Genomic DNA, 19,806 nt, shown 5'->3' with positions numbered 1-19,806 from the left:
GTTGAAGCTATCTAAAAGAAAAAAGTGAACTGTGTTTTTAGGAATCAAACCCAGCAAAAGAGAAAACGTAATGAAGGTTAAAAGATGGAGGCATATATTATTTGCTTGAGGAAGACCAAAGTAACATAAAGAATGCTACTTTGGTGCATGTAACAAGCGACAAAGTCATGCCAAAGAACACAGACAGCAATTCTACAATAACTACACTCATTATCTCATATTTGGTAAGTGAACTTCGATCATTAACCAACCACCAAGAAAAAAGAAAAGTCATGCCATGTAGACACCATTTCGAACACGCTTCTGAAACACGTCACCCAGTATAGCATGAGATTTCCCAAACAATTTGAGTCGTTCATTTTATAGGTCCACACTTGCAAGTTACAGATACAAAAAAAAAAACTCAATTTGTCCGGAACTAGAAAATGAACGAATCAAATTGTAAAAATAGGTTGTGAAATTCACATTACTTGGAACCATGTTTGAGAAGTGCATGTGTTCTATAGGCGTGTGATTATAATTGCCCAAAGAAGAAAGGTCCAGGTAATATTAAAAACCCTCAACAACAATGACCAGCCTACCACACCGAGTGAGCGGAAACAACAAACAAGGAGTAAACAAACTGATAATAGAAAAACACCATTAAGTAGGTGCCCCGGGGCACTCCAATGCCATACAATGCGATCCACGACTAACTGTATAATCCCCATAAATATTAATTGTCTAGCGTTTGAGTGATCTAGAGCACCATGTAGTTGTGCTCCGAAAGTATGAATATTAATAGTCCTCCGTATCCTTAAGTAGTCTTTCTCCTACTCCCAATTGTGTTCCCAAGTCCTAAAGAAAAGCCTCGGACAATTCCCAAGACTCTTGTAAAAATCCAAGACCTCTTCATCAAAACCAGAGCAAAGTACACACCTTGAATCTGTTGCAACACCGCCCCTATTGGACAATCTATCTAGTGGAAAATCTCTCAAGAAAGACCTTCCACTCTATAAAATAAAAAATAAGAAAAAAAAAAAAAAGGACCATCCACGGGTATTGTTGGGAAACCAAACCAAATGGTGCCAATTCATTGGCTTCAGTTTAAGAGATGAGCTCCCCTCCATACCCGTCCATACTCTCAATTTTGTCCACATACCGGATCCACAATTATGATCCCAACCGTAAACCTCGTAAAGCACACAAAGAACTTAAGTCAACAAAAAAATCAGTATCATCACATATTGATAAATATGCTAATAAGTTACATTTTGTTTCATAAATTGTAAGGTTAAACTTTAGAATACATTTGCCATGCATATTGCATAGCAATTTGCAACATATTCACTTGTCTATGGAGACACGAGCAAAATCGATTCACTTGTCTATGGAGACAAAAGTAACACATCAGATGTTTTTTGGGCTTTTATTTTATGATTTGGGATTTTAGGCCATCAGGAGTATGGGACTTTTGTCCCTTTGTGTGTGATTGGGCTTTGTCCCTCTAGGTGTTGAAATTCCCCTTCCCATTAATAAAAGGAATGTTACTTTTGCCGATAATAAAAACATCGAATATTCTTTACGATAGGATAATTTTGTTAATTGTAGCGAATTGAATAGGAAAAGAAGAAAAACCGTCACAAGGTGTACATCTCTTGCTTGAAGGCTGAATGAATTACGAATTCAAGCATGTGCTAAATGCCCCATGTGATACTAAGTTGAATAATTGATTTACTACTAATACACCTTTGAAAGTTTTTCAAGCAAAGAATTACAAAAAGGCACACAACAGAGAACATAAACAAAGCGAAAAAGAGAGAAATTCAGTGACAAGGAAGGAAATAGTTATTTAACTTACCACAATTCAGATAGAATATCGCTCGAACGTGGATAACCATGAATCCTAGCTTGTATACATCTGCCATGGAGGGTAAAGTTGCTGTCCTCGGGCAACACAAAGACGAACTTGACGGAGAACTCACCCCAAACCACAACACGGTTCTCCACGTCGCAACCCAGTTCGGCCACCTCAATTACGTGAAAGAGGTCTTGGAAGCGTGTCCGTCTCTGCTACACCGGCGGAATATCAAAGGTGAAACTCCACTTCATATGGCAGCTAGGGAAGGGCATGCTGAAATAGTAAAAGCAATGATAGCTCGGGCAAAAAGACTGGAGGAAGAACTTGAAAGCGGCTTGGTTGGAGCAGTTAAGGAGATGTTGAGGGCAACAAATATTGACGGAGACACAGCCTTGCACATGGCAGCGAGATATTGTCACTTGGAAGGGGAGAAGTACTTGAAAGTATTCAAAATGTTAACCAAAAGACAACGGGGTATGGGTAAAGAATCGGTGAAGATGATGATAATGAGGGCCACAAAGCTCCATAGAGAAGAAGTGGAGGAGATAATGAGGGACAGAGAAGCGGACGAGATAATGAGGGCAAAAAAGGTCTACAGAGACCCAGCCTGGCACATGGCGGAGAGAAATCGCTTGGAAAAGGAGAACAGAGACACATACTTGGAAGTGGACGAGATAATGAGGGCAAAAAAGGTCGACAGAGACACAGCCTGGCACATGGCGGCGAGAAATCGCTTGGAAAAGGAGAACAGAGACACATACTTGGAAGTGGTTAAATTATTATCACAAGAAGATGCGGAGTTTCAACATCCACCAAACAACTTCCAGGAAACTCCACTCTACCTAGCTGCTGAAAGAGGGATTATGGGTGTGGCCATAGTGGACACGCTCGTGGAAACTTACAAATCGCTGCTAACTTACAGCGGCCCTGGTGGTAGAACAGCATTGCACGCGGCAGCTCTCAAGGACTTCACAGGTTTGTCAAAATATCTAAAAATGTAAAAAAGAGAAAGCTCGAAACCCTCACTGCTTAATTAGTTGCACGTACTCATTACTCGTTAGAAATCAATATTAAATCATCTATAAAAGTATAAACATATCAAAACTACTTTTGAGTGACATCAGGCTGGAACTGGGAAAGAAGATGTGTTAATAGCTAGCGTAAACCAGTAATTCAAATTTATTTGTACAGTAGATCTCTGAATGCTAATGACTGCAGGCTTGCAAATTGAAGTACTATTTAATTATGAATACTTAACTTTTCTCTAATCTTTTTTCAGGTCAAAGCACAAAAAAATTGTTGGAATGGAAGAAAGATCTAATCAATCAAGCCGATGAGTATGGGTGGATACCACTTTGCTATGCTACATGCCATGGTAATAAAGAGGGAGTTAAAGAGCTTCTGGCAATGGATGGATCACGGGCATACATTACCACTACAAACAAGGGCGATCAAGACACAGCTACTAGCAATGGGAATGAAAACGGAGTTAGAGAGCTTCTGGTAATGGATGAATCAGGGGCATACATTACCACTACAAACAACGACGACCAAGACAAAGCTCTTCACATTGCTGCAGCTTATGGGCATGAACATGTAATAGAAGAGCTTTTACACATTGCTCCAGATTGTTGGGAGATGGTCAATAGTAAAGGGCAGAATGCCCTTCATATTGCTGTGGACATGAACAGGTATTCAGTGATTAAATTTATATTTGATCAGTCCTGGGTTGGGCAACTTATAAACCAAAAGGACAACGAAGGTAACACACCTCTCCATCTACTTATTGCTTCCGATTGCTACGCTGATGAGTTATGGACGCTTGATAGAGCAGATCATCATGCTTTCAATGGCAAAAACATGACTCCCGTGGATTTAGTGTGGTCCAATCTTATGGAGGAAAGGATGTCGGGCTTTGCTGGAAGATATATTGTGGTAAGTACATATGTTCTCTTTGCATCACTGTTAGAAGCAAACGTTCCATTTTGTTATGCCTCTTCTTCATCATCCATTCAATACATAGAACTGATAGACGCACAGTACTCGTGCCATATATGGACATGAACAAAGAAAAATTTGTTATAGATCAATAATATTAATTACCTCTCTACCATTTAAGATTAGATGTAAAAATTTTAGTAGGAGAAAAGTTTGAAAATGAGAGAAAATTTGTGAGAAAGAAGGAAAAATAATAATCATTGTTGAGAATAAATCAAGTAGGAGAAAAGGTTAATCGAGAGAGCTTCTTTTTATTTTTAGTAAATGTAGTTGCTTAAAAGCAACTCCAACCAAGCTCTATCACTCTATTTTAGAGAACCATTTTACTCCAATCACGCTCTATATTGGGCCTTTATTTTAGAGACCCAAATTTGGTTCTCTATATATAGAGACTTTCTCTATATATCTGTACAAGATTGTATACATCTATGGTAAAATATGACTTTTTTGTTATTGTTTAGACTTGACAGAGACTATAGGGACTATTGGTGGAATTTCCCTTTCTTTTGTTTACGACTCCCTATTTCTTTCCTTTTTTTTTAGAAAGAAAGATTTTATTAATTTTTAAAATTGTTACAAAGATTAAAATGATCATACAAAGACATATCACAACAAGAGGAATGCATCCCAACCAGCTTGGCACTCAAACCCTTGACAATCATATGCCAAACATGAACCAAAAAGAAAAATATTTGACCAGGGCCGGCTCATAAGTTTTGAAAGCTGGAAACAAACATCTTGAAAAACCATTACAAAATATAAGTATATAGTTATCCCAAAAAAACACAACCATTATAATATCTCCAAATCTATCGATCCTTTGAAAATTATTCTTAATTCCATTCCATTTCATCGAACTAAATGTACCCTAATGGTTTATGGATTATGGGAGTTGATAATCAGTGTATTCCATTGGGCCAATTTTGTGATTCCTAAATTTTAATTGGGCCTATTTTGTATAAAATAGGCTTAGTGCAGAAAAAAATATGGGAAAATATTCTTAGTTTGTCCTTGGCGGGTATTAATTATCAAAACACATCCTGGATCGTCATTTTCCCTGCATATATATATATATATATATATATATATGGGTCCAAAAATTTGGAGGCTCTCATTTTTAGCCTTTTTTTGAGGCTCAAAGCGCATACTTTTCTTGCCTATCCTCTAAGCCGGCACTGCATTTGATAAGGTGTCAACCGAAGAAAATCAGTTAACAAAACCAGAAATACATCAGTAACGGAAGAAACAGAAACCTCTTGAGATCCCAGTTTCCTAAAAGACTACTTGTATAGATCTTAATTAATGCCTTGGAGTTTCTTAGAGGTCTAGAAACATTTAATAGCGAGGAGATCAACAAAACAAAATTCTAATAAATCAATAATGGAGGTAGGATTTCAACTTTTACGGACCGATGTACATGGAATAAGGATAGTAGTATTTGTCAAGTTTAGAATATTTTAAACCAATCCTAGCTACTACAATGTGGGTGTTTACGAGAAATTATTGTTGCAGATTTTGATATTTTAGTTTTTCAAAATTATTTTGAAGTGTTTACCAAATATTCCAGATAAGTAATTCTCAAATTTTACGGATTTTGAAAAGCTAAAAAATGAATGAAATTCTGAAAGTTCCAAGGTTGGGTTTGGGTAATTTTTTGAACTTTTTGGATCAGATTTTAAGCCTTAAGTTTTATAGAAGCTCATTTTTCAGGTTTTTTGCTATTAGCTTTTATTGCACCTTAATGATAAACTCACAGTTATAGTAAATCTGTTAATCTGCTTCTACTGAAATTTAGAATCTTGATCTATGGTAGAATCTGAAACTATAAACTAAAATATAAAATATGTATGCACAACTATCGCAAACATGCTTGATATTAAATCAGGATAATAATCCATAGTTTTATTGATTTTGAATCTCTCTCTCTCCCCCTGATTGGTTTTCTTTAGAAAACCGATATTAGTGTGGTTTAATGGAGGCTTGGTCAAATATTGTTTATATGGTATACTGTTTTAGATGATTTGGTTTTCAGTTGATGATCAACTTATCAAAAAAATGTAGGATGATGCCTTTTTGGATTATTCGGGAATTAAAGCTAGTGGTGGGAGAAACCTAGCCTGCAACGCTCATGTCAACTTAGCAAAATTGGAGAAAGCTCGTAGACATGAAAAAGAGAAGAGAACAGAAGCTAAATCGAAGGAACAACAGAAGAGAGCAGAAGCTGAATGGAAGGAAAGGGATGAGGCACTTGAGCGTTCCGTAAAGCTATTCCAAACTTTCGTGATAGTGGCTGCACTTATAGCCACGATCACTTTCGCAGCGGCCTTCACAATTCCAGGTGGCTATGATGGCAACAAAGGTCGAGACCAAGGTATGGTAATCCTAGCAAGAGAATCAGCTTTCAAAGCATTTGTCATAACCAACACCATAGCCATGGTATGCTCCGTTACATCTATATTTCTGTGCCTCGCTGCTATGTTATATTCTTTAGCGGCAGCGAAGGCTGATCGTTACAATAAGCGCTATTTTGGAGCAGTGGGTCTTATTATAGTTTCCATGTTTTTCCTGATGATTGCGTTCATCACATCTACTTTTGCTGTGTTAGCACATGCTATCGCGCTTGCTGTGTCCACTTGTATTATTGCTTGCTTCGCCTTTATTGGGTATACTGTGGAATTGGGAAAGTTAATTGCTGGACCCTGATTAAATAATATGTTCTAAAAAGCTGAGCTCTTTGTATTGGCAATTGATTGACAAAAGACATATTTTCATATATCCCGTTATCGAGTTGTAATTTACTCCTTATATCTTTTTAGAGTGTAAAGCCCCAATTTACCTTCAAAATTATTATATTCATTAGATATGTAGCTTAACTTAACTACCATCAACATCACACTGAAATTCCATCACAACCGGACCGAATTCTCCACTCCTATTTATGCCATGCTCAGCTTCTCTCTCTCTCTCCCTCTCTCCCCAACTGCAAGTTCTCCTCCCCTTCTCTTTTTATGAGATGCTACTATCCAAAGAGACAAATTAAGCCAACAAATGGGCTTGACTCATCCTTGAGAAATTTTTTGGTATCACTAGTATACCAAAGACCTGGCATCCCTCCTTTACAAAAAAAGTGACATGTGGCAAACTATATTTTCTTAGGACTTCAACTATAATTATTCCACTCCAATTCACTATTGGCACTAAAACAATTGGTTTTTTCCCGCCTCTGTCCACAAAAAACTAACCCCACACCCCCCGCCGACCAAATTACTCCTCTGCCTATCCCAGCATGGTGGAAATTCGGGACGCTATCCGTTAATACGACACAAACACAACACGAATATGATACGACCTGGCAACGCAAATTAAAATTAAATGGGACAAACACGAATTTGACTCATGTAACTCGATAAGGACACACTAACTGTTTAATTTTCGGGATTGACACATTAACCCAAATCAACACGACTCGAATACGACACAACAAGATTAACTGTGGTTCTTTTCAATTTCCTAATTAGTCTATGATTTGATTTTTCCAAATCATACTTGGTTAATTTGTATTGAAAACAATCAATGAATTACGAAAATACAAGTCATGCATGTTACTATAGAACTCATTGTAGAATTTTTGTTTTCCAAAATCAAAACCAACGGAATATCTAAATTTCTAATTATTTGAGTTTCTATGCTAAAAAATTCCAAAATTAAATAAACATCATTTAGGCTGGAGTTCTAATTACTTTGCAAACAAGATTTCATACAATTATATAAGACCTATGACTTGAAAAACTCATAGTATCCCATAATTATTACACATCTTTCTCACTAGGGATAAATCATTTAGTTGAAAAAACTCACAGTATACCATAATTATTACTCACAATATCATTTAATCTTTGTGCTTTCAATGAAAATTTTACTACTGTAAAATTTGACTAAGGACCTTTTATTTTTTTAGAATGGTTTATGTCCTCAAGATTTATGTTTTACGTGTAAATTAAAGTCCAAAAAAAAAAAAACAATTGGATGAGAAGAAAGCGAAGATGTTAGTAGGGCTAGGCACAGGAGTAATTTGGGCGGAGGTAGTTTTTTGTGTATAGAGGCGGAAAAAACTAGTAATAGTGATTTTGTGAAGGGGGGATACCAGGTCTTTGGTATACCAGTGATGCCAAAAAGTTTCTCCTCATTCGAGAGTGAGAGGTAGGAGGAAAATGGGAAAAGTTTTCCCCTGGAACACACACCAAATTACACTAATTCCCATGACTTTCAAGCCTTGCATATTAACCACCACACCCATATTCACGTCATTTTCACCCTTTCTTCTCAATTACGAACATTAAAATTAATAAAAAATTGTTGGAAAGTCCACTATAGTATATTTGTAACCCACTAAATCCACTTCTAAATTTCATAACCCCTCTAGTCCACTAATTAGGTTTTGGTGAGGCTTTAAGTCCAATTCAATTAAAAAAGGAATTAGTTCAGGACCAAAATACCCTTACTTTTAAAAACTGTTAATCTGATATATCTCACTCCTATAAAATCTCTCATATCCCACTCTTATAAAATCTCCCATAGTCACGTTGTTCCCATATCCAAAAGGAAAACAGAGTCCAAACGAGAGAGAGAGAGAGAGAGAGAGAGAGAGAGAGAAGATTACACTTTCCATTCAAATCCCATATTTTTAGCCCATTATCCGTTCTACATTTGAAATCCCAGCAGTTACGTCGGAATAAAGCGACAAAAGATTCTCTTTTTCTGATACACTGTATATAACGTAATTGTACATATATAACATTATATACTCGTTCATCAGTTCTCATTTAACGTGCGATACTTACATTATATGTTATATACTCATTCATCGGCTCGCATTTAATGTTATATGAGTTTTTAAAATCTTTCTTTTATTATAATACAAGAACATATAACATTCCACGTTTACATCTGAACGTACATAAATTAACATAAAATGGTATATGTTCTATAATTTTTTTGGAGTTTCGCTGCACAAAAACTCCCATATAACATTATATTTTTACTTTATTGAATTGGTCCGCGCAGCAGCCTCAATGACTTGCTTCGAGTAACAATATATGTTCTTTTTTTGTTGGGAGGTACACAAGTCAGCAGCTTTCATATAATGTTATATGTTTTATTTTTTTGGAGTTTCACAGCATAGAAACTCACATATAACGTTATATGTTTTACTTTATTGAATTGGTCCGCGCAGCGGCTTCATTGACTAACTTCTGATAACCGTATATAAATAATCTTATATATGTTTACAATGCAAAAACAAACAAAGAACTTTATATGTGTATTATTTTGCCACATAAATAAATACACACAAAAAAACATAATAAGTGTGACAAAAAATAAACATATAGCCTTATAACACTATACATGAGATTCTGTCATTTCTAACTCTAAAAAAAATGGGAAAAAAAAGAAGAGGAGATCTTGTAACTTCTTTCCCTTTGTCGCCGTCGCCTTCTTTACGGTCGATTTCACATGTAACTTAATACTCTTCACCCCTTGAACAACTGCACAAATAATAAGTCAGTAAGGCCGTTGCGCGGACCAATTCAATAAAGTAGACATATAATGATCAGAATTTGATATAATCATATCTACTCGCAATCAAAACCCTAACTTATATATTATTAACTGTTCAATTGTGCTTTGCTAATGAGTTCCTATATATACCTTGAACTGGACTCAGTTACCAACATTGATATAACCATATATAACCCTATATATTTGTTGAACAGAACATCATATATAATATCTCACGAGATAGTAGATCGTATATAACGTTATATAAATCAGAAACTATATATACATATATGCAAAAGCGACAGAATATCATATATAATGTCTCACGAGATAGTATATTGTATATAACGTTATATAAATCAGAAACTATATATACATACATGCAAAAGCAACAGAACATCATATAAAATGTCGTACGAGACAGTAGATCATATATAATGTTATATAAATCAGAAACTATATATACATATATGCAGAAGCAACAGAACATCATATAAAATGTCTTACAAGACAGTAGATCATATATAATGTTATATAAATCAGAAACTATATATACATATATGCAAAAGCGACGAAGGGCGACGATCGACGACGAAGGACGACGGCGAGGAGGAGTGCGATGTCAGCGACAAAGGGCGATCGACGACGAAGGAAGTCTGGGACGTGGGTTGATCTCTGTTTTTCGTCCGTTGATCTCGTTGTTGGAATGACGACGGCAATCGAGTGCTTGACGACGGCGACGGAGATGACTAGAACGGTCAAATAATGGCGATTAGCATCCAACTAGAACAGGCGAGTGATACGCACCTAAGATTGCTTGATCGTGGTGCTTAAGTCCGTTAGTTAGAAGTGTTTTTAGCTTTTAATTGTCGTTTTTATTCAATATTGCACGTAAGGTGTGTTTTAAGTGTTTTCAGGTAAAACGTGCAAATAAGGCGCATTTTAACGCCATAGATGGCCCAAGTGCTTCCAAGTACCCGAAGACCCTGTCGGCCCCTTAAAATCTGTCTAAGTATGGAAAAATGACTTTCAGAAAAAGTATCGATTCTCGAGATTAAAAATGGCGGTAATTGATCCTTGAATTTTTCTAAGAGTAACCACAAAGTTACAAGGTTTTATTTGAAGAGCAAGGTCATGTTTTGAGCCATTTTCGCTTGAGAAAAATGCACAGTTTTTCATTTTACACTAAAAGTGGAGGGTTGACATTTTGATTTAATTAGAATCTTGAAATTCTGGTAATGCCATTATTTCCAAATGGGGGGTACTTTTTTATTTTCATTAAATAAATTAAAATAAAGAAAAGGTAAAAGAAATGTTTAAAATGTAGTCTTTACTTAACTTTAAAATAAGATGTTGTGGAGCTCCAGGGCCGTTGGGTGTCAAGTCTGGGAGGCTGGCCTGAAGTTTTGGAGATAAGCTCCGCGTATCGATACGGATTATGTACCGTATCGATACGCGTTGGTTCAGTGGGTAGCCAGATTGTTCCGTATCGATACGGATTATGGACCGTATCGATACGGGAGCGTTACGGGAAATTGGTCTTCTCAGCTTAGCGATGTGGTATCGATACTTTGCATAATCTGTATCGATACGGGGAGCTCTCGGCCAGATATTTGCTACTTTTTGGACTTTCGATTTATGGAATAATTGCTACTTATAGTATGTTTCTAGGATATTTGTTGGGAGAGAAGTTGAGTTGTATAAATACTTTTCTCTCCCACTTTATCTCATATCTACTTTATGTTCTAGTTTTAGTTCTCTCTCTAGGAGAGATCTCCATTGTTGTTCATGCTTTTCCTATTGTAATTTCCTTAGAACTCAAGTAAGTATTTACTTTATGTTAATTTCTCGTTTATTAATGTTGTAGCTACGCTTTGGATCTTTGCATAAATCAAGTTTATTTTTGTTTTCTTCGGTTAAATCTTTCGCTCCATTTTCTTACCATGTCTAGTCTTTTAGCTATGTGTGAGTAGTCTTTTGGCTAAGTCTTGGGCTAATCTATCCTAAAGATCTAGGCGGTTATTTGGTTCTCAAACCTTCGGGCTTAAAATCATGGTTTTCGAAATTTCATTAACCTAGCCATTTTGGTCTAAGCGAGGGATGTTAACTCCTTAGTACGTCGTTTAGTCAAGCGGTCTTGGCAAGTGGCATATTGAGGGCTCGTGGCCTCCTACGTGTTAGATACTACATTAGCAAAAATAGGTTGATTTAATTCCGGTTAATCACATCTTTCGATAAACATAGTTTTTTAAAGCTAAATCTTCGGGCCGTGAGCACGCGGTCGTGACTCTCGCCTGAGTTATAATTGAGAACCGGTAATGGCTTAAGTCAAGAGTTAGACGATCCCTAGACTTGCCTCCTTTAAGTTAATTAGGCGTTTTCCTAGTCTTTTGCCTTGGCAATTTTCACCTTTCAAAGCAAAATCAAGTTGGCCGTCTTTAACGCCATAATCCACCATATAAAACCTACATTCCGAATAAGCTGTTTTCGATTCTCTGTGGGTACGATCCCGGACTTTTCGGTTATTATGCTACCGACAACCTAGCCCTACGCTTGGGGTTTTCAACCTTATATTTGAAGGCGAGGTTTGAAGGCGAAGCATTTTTGGCGCCGTTGCCGGGGAATCTTAATATAGCTTATTTGGAGGTTCGACAAACCACTATAAGTACTCCGTTTATTTTTTCTTTGTGTACTTTGAGCTCGGCTTAGCGGATACCTCTAACTGAGCCACCAATTCGACTTGAGGTTTAACGAAGCTAGTCGAGCATCAACTGCCTTTCTGCTTTCTATTTATTACTGCATCTATAGCCGTGGTGGTGGCATAACCCCACGGAACTGTTTTGAGAGAGGTGGTGGCATAGCCCCTCTAGCCTGTTTACTTTTTGTCTTATTTATCTGCTAGAATGGCGGTAGCACAGTGGGAAACACCCCACAAGACTTTGCGGGATTACCTTTGTCGTAATCAAATCATCACACCGCACAAGACTTTGCGGGATTACCTTTGTCCCAATCAAGTTATCACACCTCACAAGACTTTGCGGGATTACCTTTGTCCAAATCAAATTTTCACACCCCCTTGCATAGCCACTCATGACACCAATGTTTTTAAAAGTCATATGACCATTACCAATTGGTTTGATCTTAAGAACCAAATTCAAACTTTTGCTGAAAGAGTAAATGAGTCATTTTATACATGTTGGGGAAGATATAAGGATTTGCTCATTGCGATCCCGAATCATGGCTTTGAAAATTTCAAAATTGCTAACTATTTTTATGATGGACTTTCTCAAAAGAGTCAACGATTCTTAGACATGATGTGTGATGGCAAACTTTTTGAAAAAGAACCCGCTGAAGCCTTAGATTTCTTTGATTGGTTGGCTCAAATTTTACACTCTCGGATTTATGCTCAACATTGTCAAGAGTCTAACTCAAATGTCATAGAAGAGGAAATTGAGCCACATATCTTTGTTGAAAATGTTAGTTTAGATTGTGACAGCTTCTCAGAGTCTGCTTGGAGTGATGAGCCTATTGATGAAACTGAGGTCCAGAGTTCTCCTTTTATGGATCCCCCTCTTTGTGATGATCCAGGGGAGAAATGCCTCACTGCTAAGGTTGTCTCTTCTGATCTCTCATAGCTTGATCCTTCCTCGGAGGAATTACTTCTTGCTCATGAGATGAACCTGCTTGATGCATCGGGCGTCTACTATGAAGATCCGTTGGCAAAACCTCTCACTGCTAAGGAAATGGATGCCGAAATGGATTACTTGTATTCTTTGTTGGCTAAACAGGATGCTTATGAACTAATCTTTGAAGAGTTGAAGCCCATGGAAGCTACAATTGTCCCTTCGAATTCTCCGTGCCTTGATTTTCTCACCGCTAAGGAAATGGATGGCGAGGTAGATTCTTTCCACTCTTTGTTAGAAAAATAAGATGCATGTGGGCCTAATCTTGAGAAGTTACCAATCGTAGAACTAATTGATTTTCTTGGTGTTGAGAATGTTGATATGGTTTACGATCCTTTTATAGTAGAATTTCTCAACAATTTGAAAATTGATTTTGTTTGGGCTATGCACTTGGTAGAACTTAAGTTTTTAAAACGAATTCTGCAAATGTGCTACTCCAAGTATCTATTTTTGTGGCATGGTCGGATTCAATTTTTGAAGCAACGTGTGGAATGTAGTGCTATGTTCATTTTATTAGCTCTAGTTGGCATGATAAACATTCGGAGCCCGCGTTTGGCTGAATGTACATAAACTCTTTCTTTTTCTCCCTCTCTTTTCTTTTTTTTTCTTTTTCTCTTTTGATGGTCCGGTATAGCCACCCGTCTCTAGCTCCAAGTTGTTGCATGACTTGCTCTACGGCACTATGAGTTGGATATGGGGAGAAAAGTAGTACCCGTGCAATCACGTGACGATTTGGTGGATTTAATTTTACTTGTCAGTTGTTGGGCCTGGATAACACGAGCCAGGCGATACTAATGTCATTTGCTTCTTAGTAGGTAGTTGGTTCTTAAGTCTTTTGCAGGGTAAGCATGCTACCACACCAGCCTTGGTGGTTTAGGTCTAAAAGCTAGGATGAGTGAGGCATTCAGGAGCCCTAAGCATGGGTGCGATTACGTGTCGCGATTGTAAGACTAAGAAAGCCCTGGCGATGACCTTGTGTGACTAGTTGTGGTTCCGATGGAGGAGCCGAAAGAGTGAGCCTTGGAAGCAGTTCCAATGACGAAGGGAAGCAATGACAAGAAAGCCTCCAACTTGGTCGAGGTATACGGGGGTTGACATTCTCCCGAAGGTACAATCTTTTGTTCTTTCCTCTCAATATTGTTGTTCTTTATGCTATGAGGGCATAGCATCGTTTAAGTTGGGGTGAGGGATATATATATGCTATATATATGTTCATGAGACTTGTCTCATTTTTCTGCTTTTGGTACAATTTTCAAATTTTTTGTGTAATCTTTCCTTGTTAGTAGTGATTTCGCTTTCTAGATACTTTAATTATGCTCAATTGTGTCAATATGGCAAGAGTCGTGTATCCCGTCGAATTTGGTTATGTGTTTGAATCCATGTCACGTGCATATACATGAACATTGATGAACAAGTTTAGCTTAAAAGTCAAGTCAAGTGTTGTGCATCGCTAGAGTAGAGATTCATTCTTAAGCATCCCATGCTTTTTGCTTTCATTTTCCGCATTTGCGTAAATAATATCTTTTGTTCATGCTGGAGTAGTGTTTATATCTCTTGTGCATCTTGTTTGGAGTTGTTAGCGTACTTAGGAAATGATTCAAGGCATTTTTGCTTGATTAAACCACATAAGAGTCACTTTGTCCTTATTTTGAACCATAGTCCGAGTCTCTTCCATTGTTCAAACCTAGGTAACCGGATGTTCGGAGGGTTGTGTGTCTATAGTTTTCAATGTTTTAAGAAGGTTTGGGGGTGGTGTGAATGTGATAGAAGTGGTTGAGATGCAAAAAGGCGAAAATTTCTCTCCTCTTCCACTACAAATGTTAAAGCTCCAAATTTTCATCTCTCTCTCTAAGCCCTCAACATTGGCCCCTCAATCTCTCTCCTTACAAATCTCACTTCAAATGACCCTATTCCTCAAAGAAAAATCAAAGAAATGCTATAAAAAGCAAAATCATATCCGAAAGAGGGTTGAATACTATGATGAGAGGATTGGTGTGACCTCTGGGCTAGCTTACATTCCGGAGGAAGAAGAGTTCGATGAGGAGGAGGAGCTCAATGCTTAATACCATGAGAAGCCGGATGAGGATGACGAGTATGTGTGGTAGAGTCGGTGGTAGTAATTTTAGTAGGACTTATCTAGTAGTTTTTTCTTTCTTGTTCGAATCTTTGTTTGGTGTTTGGCCAATATGCGGTCATGCCTTGGGTAGTTTAGGGTCGGTAGTGGCCAAGGGTAGATGAACCATGTAAGTATATGGCCATTACAATTTTGTAGTCCCTTTCTCTTTGTATCCAAGGTCATTATAAGCTAATAAAGTCCTCCGTTGATCTTTTGTACGCTAATTAACTCCGTTTGATGCATGATTGATAGCTATTACTTTTTAAGTATGATTTGTCCCTTAACGTGCATAGTTGTCAATAATTAGCTTTCGTTTCTTTCTTAGCGCTTTTTTGATAGCATGCTTAGCTTTTTGTCTCTAGCTATTGCATTTACTCGCTAGCGCTTGTCATGGGATGTATCTTGTGTCTCACTGTGTGAAAAGTCAAATAAGAGCGTATCCTTGTAAGTTTTGGAGTCGAAACTCATTGTGGTGCACGCATGCTTGACTACTCTAATAGGGCAAAGTTTGTTCATCCTAGTTCATGGCATGCTTGTGTGTGGATTGCATGTACTCGGATTTGAATGACTGTTTTAGACTCTTGCCTAGTTGTAGTAGTTGAGTATAGTTTTTGTATCTTGAATCTCGGGAAGATTGCATAGCTAAGTTAAATATGTTTTGCTTTAGTTTGCTAGGGACTAGCAACGCTCAAGTTGGGGGGTGTGATACGCACCTAAGATTGCTTGATCGTGGTGCTTAAGTCCGTTAGTTAGAAGTGTTTTTAGCTTTTAATTGTCGTTTTTATTCGATATTGCACGTAAGGTGTGTTTTAAGTGTTTTCAGCAGGGCTGTCCATCAACCCGACCCGACCGACAACCCGACCCGATCCGACCCAAAATACAGCTATCGGACGGTTCTGATCGGGTGGTCGGTTCGGGTTCGGGTCCAAATCTGAGAAAAAATGTGTGTGTCGGTCGGGTGTCGGATGCAGGAGATTATTTTCCATCCGACCCGAACCCAACCGATATTTCTATTATAAAAGCAAAAAAAAAACCCTAATACCCACTTCAGTACCTCCCCTTTCCACTTTTCCGATTCCTGAGTTCGGCCTCTCTCTCTCTCTACATAAACAGTACACCCAGCCCCCACCCTGATCTCCCCTCCCCCTTCTCTCTCCCAGGTCCCAATCCAATCGACCCTCACCCTCTCGATCTCCACCTGGACTGAATCCCAGGGCTTTCAAATTCCCTCATCAAGATTCCTCCGTTCGCTTAAAAAATCGCAAATCTGCGCATGGATTCCTGGGATTCGTTGGTCGCCATTCTCGTCTTCTTTGATCGACGGCGGCGGCACTCTGTTGACGACGATGGCGTTCTCAGTGCACTTGTTCGACCAGTTGTTTTTGAAGGTTGATGTTCTTGATCATTAATGTATTTATGTTTTGAAATAGCAAGTGATGTTACTGATATTGATGGGTTTCTCGATCTGTATGTATATGGGTTCCTCGATCTCTTACTGCTGATTTCTGAATGAACTATGAAGTTTGTTTTTTTTTTTTGTTGGGTCCGACAACCCGACCGAACCCGACAGCTACAACCCGATCTCATTTCGGTCGGAGCCCGACCAGTGGTTCGGTCGGTTTCGGGTGCATATTTCATAATCCGACAAATAGTCGGGTCGGGTCCAACCCGACCGATGGACAGCCCTAGTTTTCAGGTAAAACGTGCAAATAAGGCGCATTTTAACGCCATGGATGGCCCAAGTGCTTCCAAGTACCCGAAGACCCTGTCGGCCCCTTAAAATCTGTCTAAGTATGGAAAAATGACTTTCAGAAAAAGTATCGATTCTCGAGATTAAAAATGGCGGTAATTGATCCTTGAATTTTTCTAAAAGTAACCACAAAGTTACAAGGTTTTATTTGCAGAGCAAGATCATGTTTTGAGCCATTTTTGCTTGAGAAAAATGCACAGTTTTCCATTTTACGCTAAAAGTGGGGGGTTGACATTTTGATTTAATTAGAATCTTGAAATTCTGGTAATGCCATTATTTCCAAATGGGGGGTACTTTCTTATTTTCATTAAATAAATTAAAGTAAAGAAAAGGTAAAAGAAATGTTTAAAATGTAGTCTTTACTTAACTTTAAAATAAGATGTTGTGGAGCTCCGGGGCCGTTGGGTGTCAAGTCTGGGAGGCTGGCCTGAAGTTTTGGAGATAAGCTCCGCGTATCGATACGGATTATGTACCGTATCGATACGCGTTGGTTAAGTGGGCAGCCAGATTGTTCCGTATCGATACGGATTATGGACCGTATCGATACGGGAGCGTTACGGGAAATTGGTCTTCTCAGCTTAGCGATGTGGTATCGATACTTTGCATAATCTGTATCGATACGGGGAGCTCTCGGCCAGATATTTGCTACTTTTTGGACTTTCTATTTATAGAATAGTTGCTACTTATAGTATGTTTCTAGGATATTTGTTGGGAGAGAAGTTGAGTTGTATAAATACTCTTCTCTCCCACTTTATCTCATATCTACTTTATGTTCTAGTTTTAGTTCTCTCTCTAGGAGAGATCTCCATTGTTGTTCATGCTTTTCCTATTGTAATTTCCTTAGAACTCAAGTAAGTACTTACTTTATGTTAATTTCTCGTTTATTAATGTTGTAGCTATGCTTTGGATCTTTGCATAAATCAAGTTTATTTTTGTTTTCTTCGGTTAAATCTTTCGCTCCATTTTCTTACCATGTCTAGTCTTTTAGCTATGTGTGAGTAGTCTTTTGGCTAAGTCTTGGGCTAATCTATCCTAAAGATCTAGGCGGTTATTTGGTTCTCAAACCTTCGGGCTTAAAATCATGGTTTTCGGAATTTCATTAACCTAGCCATTTTGGTCTAAGCGAGGGGTGTTAACTCCTTAGTATGTCGTTTAGTCAAGCGGTCTTGGCAAGTGGCATATTGAGGGCTCGTGGTCTCCTACGTGTTAGATACATTAGCAAAAATAGGTTGATTTAATTCCGGTTAATCACATCTTTCGATAAACATAGTTTTTTAAAGCTAAATCTTCCGGACGTGAGCACGCGGTCGTGACTCTCGCCTGAGTTATAATTGAGAACCGGTAATGGCTTAAGTCAAGAGTTAGACGATCCCTAGACTTGCCTCCTTTAAGTTAATTAGGCGTTTTCCTAGTCTTTTGCCTTGGCAATTTTCACCTTTCAAAGCAAAACCAAGTTGGCCGTCTTTAACGCCATAATCCACCATATAAAACCTACATTCCGAATAAGCTGTCTTCGATTCTCTGTGGGTACGATCCCGGACTTTCCGGTTATTATGCTACCGACGACCTAGCCCTACGCTTGGGGTTTTCAACCTTATATTTGAAGGCGAGGTTTGAAGGCGAAGCAGCGAGGAACGGAGAAGAATGTCCGACTGAATCTGGGTGAAGAACGGTGATCTAGTGCTTTTCTTGATTCTTCTTTGGTTTTTCACGAAAAGTATAGTTCTTTCTGGAAAAATAATGGTGGGGGGGAGGGGGGGGGGAGGGGGGGGGGAGGGGAAATGGGTTTTGTACTGAATTAGAGAGAAATTTTCGGGATAGAGAAATTTCAAATTGATGTTTTTGAAATAAATGAAAAAACGGGGCAAAAAGATTTTTTAAAATAAGGGTATATTAGTCTAAACATGGTTATTATATCTTTACTAATAAGTTAGTGGACTTAAGGGGTTTTGGAATTTAGAAATGGACTTAGCGGGTTTGGAAAGTGGTATAGTGGACTTATGAAAAATTCTCCCTAAAATTAAATAGGGAAATTTACGGATCTTTACAGGCGGACCCAAGAATTTAACATAATCGGACACCAATTTGTTTTGTACCGTAATATACGAGTTACAGTTAAGCACATTTACTCCAAAATAGTTTTAGCATTCATGATAAATTAACAATTTTAAAGTATATATATATTTTAAAAATTAGCTACTTGGGCAAACTTGCGCACCTCGACTATATGCGTTAAAACAATATTGTCACATGTTCATCATCTTTTTTTTTATTACTAACTCTACGATTACAGTTTTGGGGACCAAAAGTATACAAATGTAATATGGAGGTAGACTCGAACTCACAAATAGTATAAAAAATAAAGTACGCACTACTATTTTCTACTGCCTTTTGGAAAAACCAAAAAAACACATTTTTCTATTGCCTTTTGGGAAAAAGGCAAAAAAAAACCTAAAGGAGAGTGTGGGGTTGTCTCGAACCCACTACCACTTGTTTATAGGGAAAATACTTTACCACTACACCAACAGACAACTATGTACATGCATTCGACGTAAATAATATATACACAACATCACAAATAAAAAAAATTTGTTTTTTGAAAGGCGTGGGGGCACGTGACCCCATGTGTCCTATGATGGGTCTGTCTATGAGTATTATACATTACACAAAAGTACAAAGACCTTAGTTTACAAATAATAAGGTTCAACGTATAAATTTTAAAGGAAGTTGTTCAACAATTTTTTCTGATAACCGATCTAAACTGTTAAGATTGCACATCTTGTCAATTCTATGTTTGTCACCAACTTTTATGATAATCGGATGTCGGCAACCACATGGTTGGAACATATTAGATGCTTAC

At 37.9% G+C, this 19,806-nt stretch overlaps 1 protein-coding gene across 1 annotated transcript; it reads left to right on the top strand.

Annotated features, from left to right (window-relative positions):
• The first annotated feature begins 1,827 nt into the window (after positions 1–1,827).
• Positions 1,828–6,556, top strand: LOC131324181 (protein ACCELERATED CELL DEATH 6-like). Its single transcript, XM_058356037.1, has 3 exons — positions 1,828–2,815; positions 3,120–3,775; positions 5,900–6,556. The coding sequence occupies exons 1-3, from the start codon at positions 1,879–1,881 to the stop codon at positions 6,539–6,541; spliced, it is 2,235 nt and encodes a 744-aa protein (XP_058212020.1). The 5' UTR covers positions 1,828–1,878; the 3' UTR covers positions 6,542–6,556.
• Positions 6,557–19,806: the final 13,250 nt, after the last annotated feature.

The sequence above is a fragment of the Rhododendron vialii genome, chromosome 4a (genome assembly GCF_030253575.1).
Source record: "Rhododendron vialii isolate Sample 1 chromosome 4a, ASM3025357v1".
Lineage (NCBI taxonomy): Eukaryota > Viridiplantae > Streptophyta > Magnoliopsida > Ericales > Ericaceae > Rhododendron > Rhododendron vialii.
The sequence above is the reverse complement of the archived record's forward strand: the minus strand, read 5'-3'. Positions and strand labels throughout refer to the sequence as shown.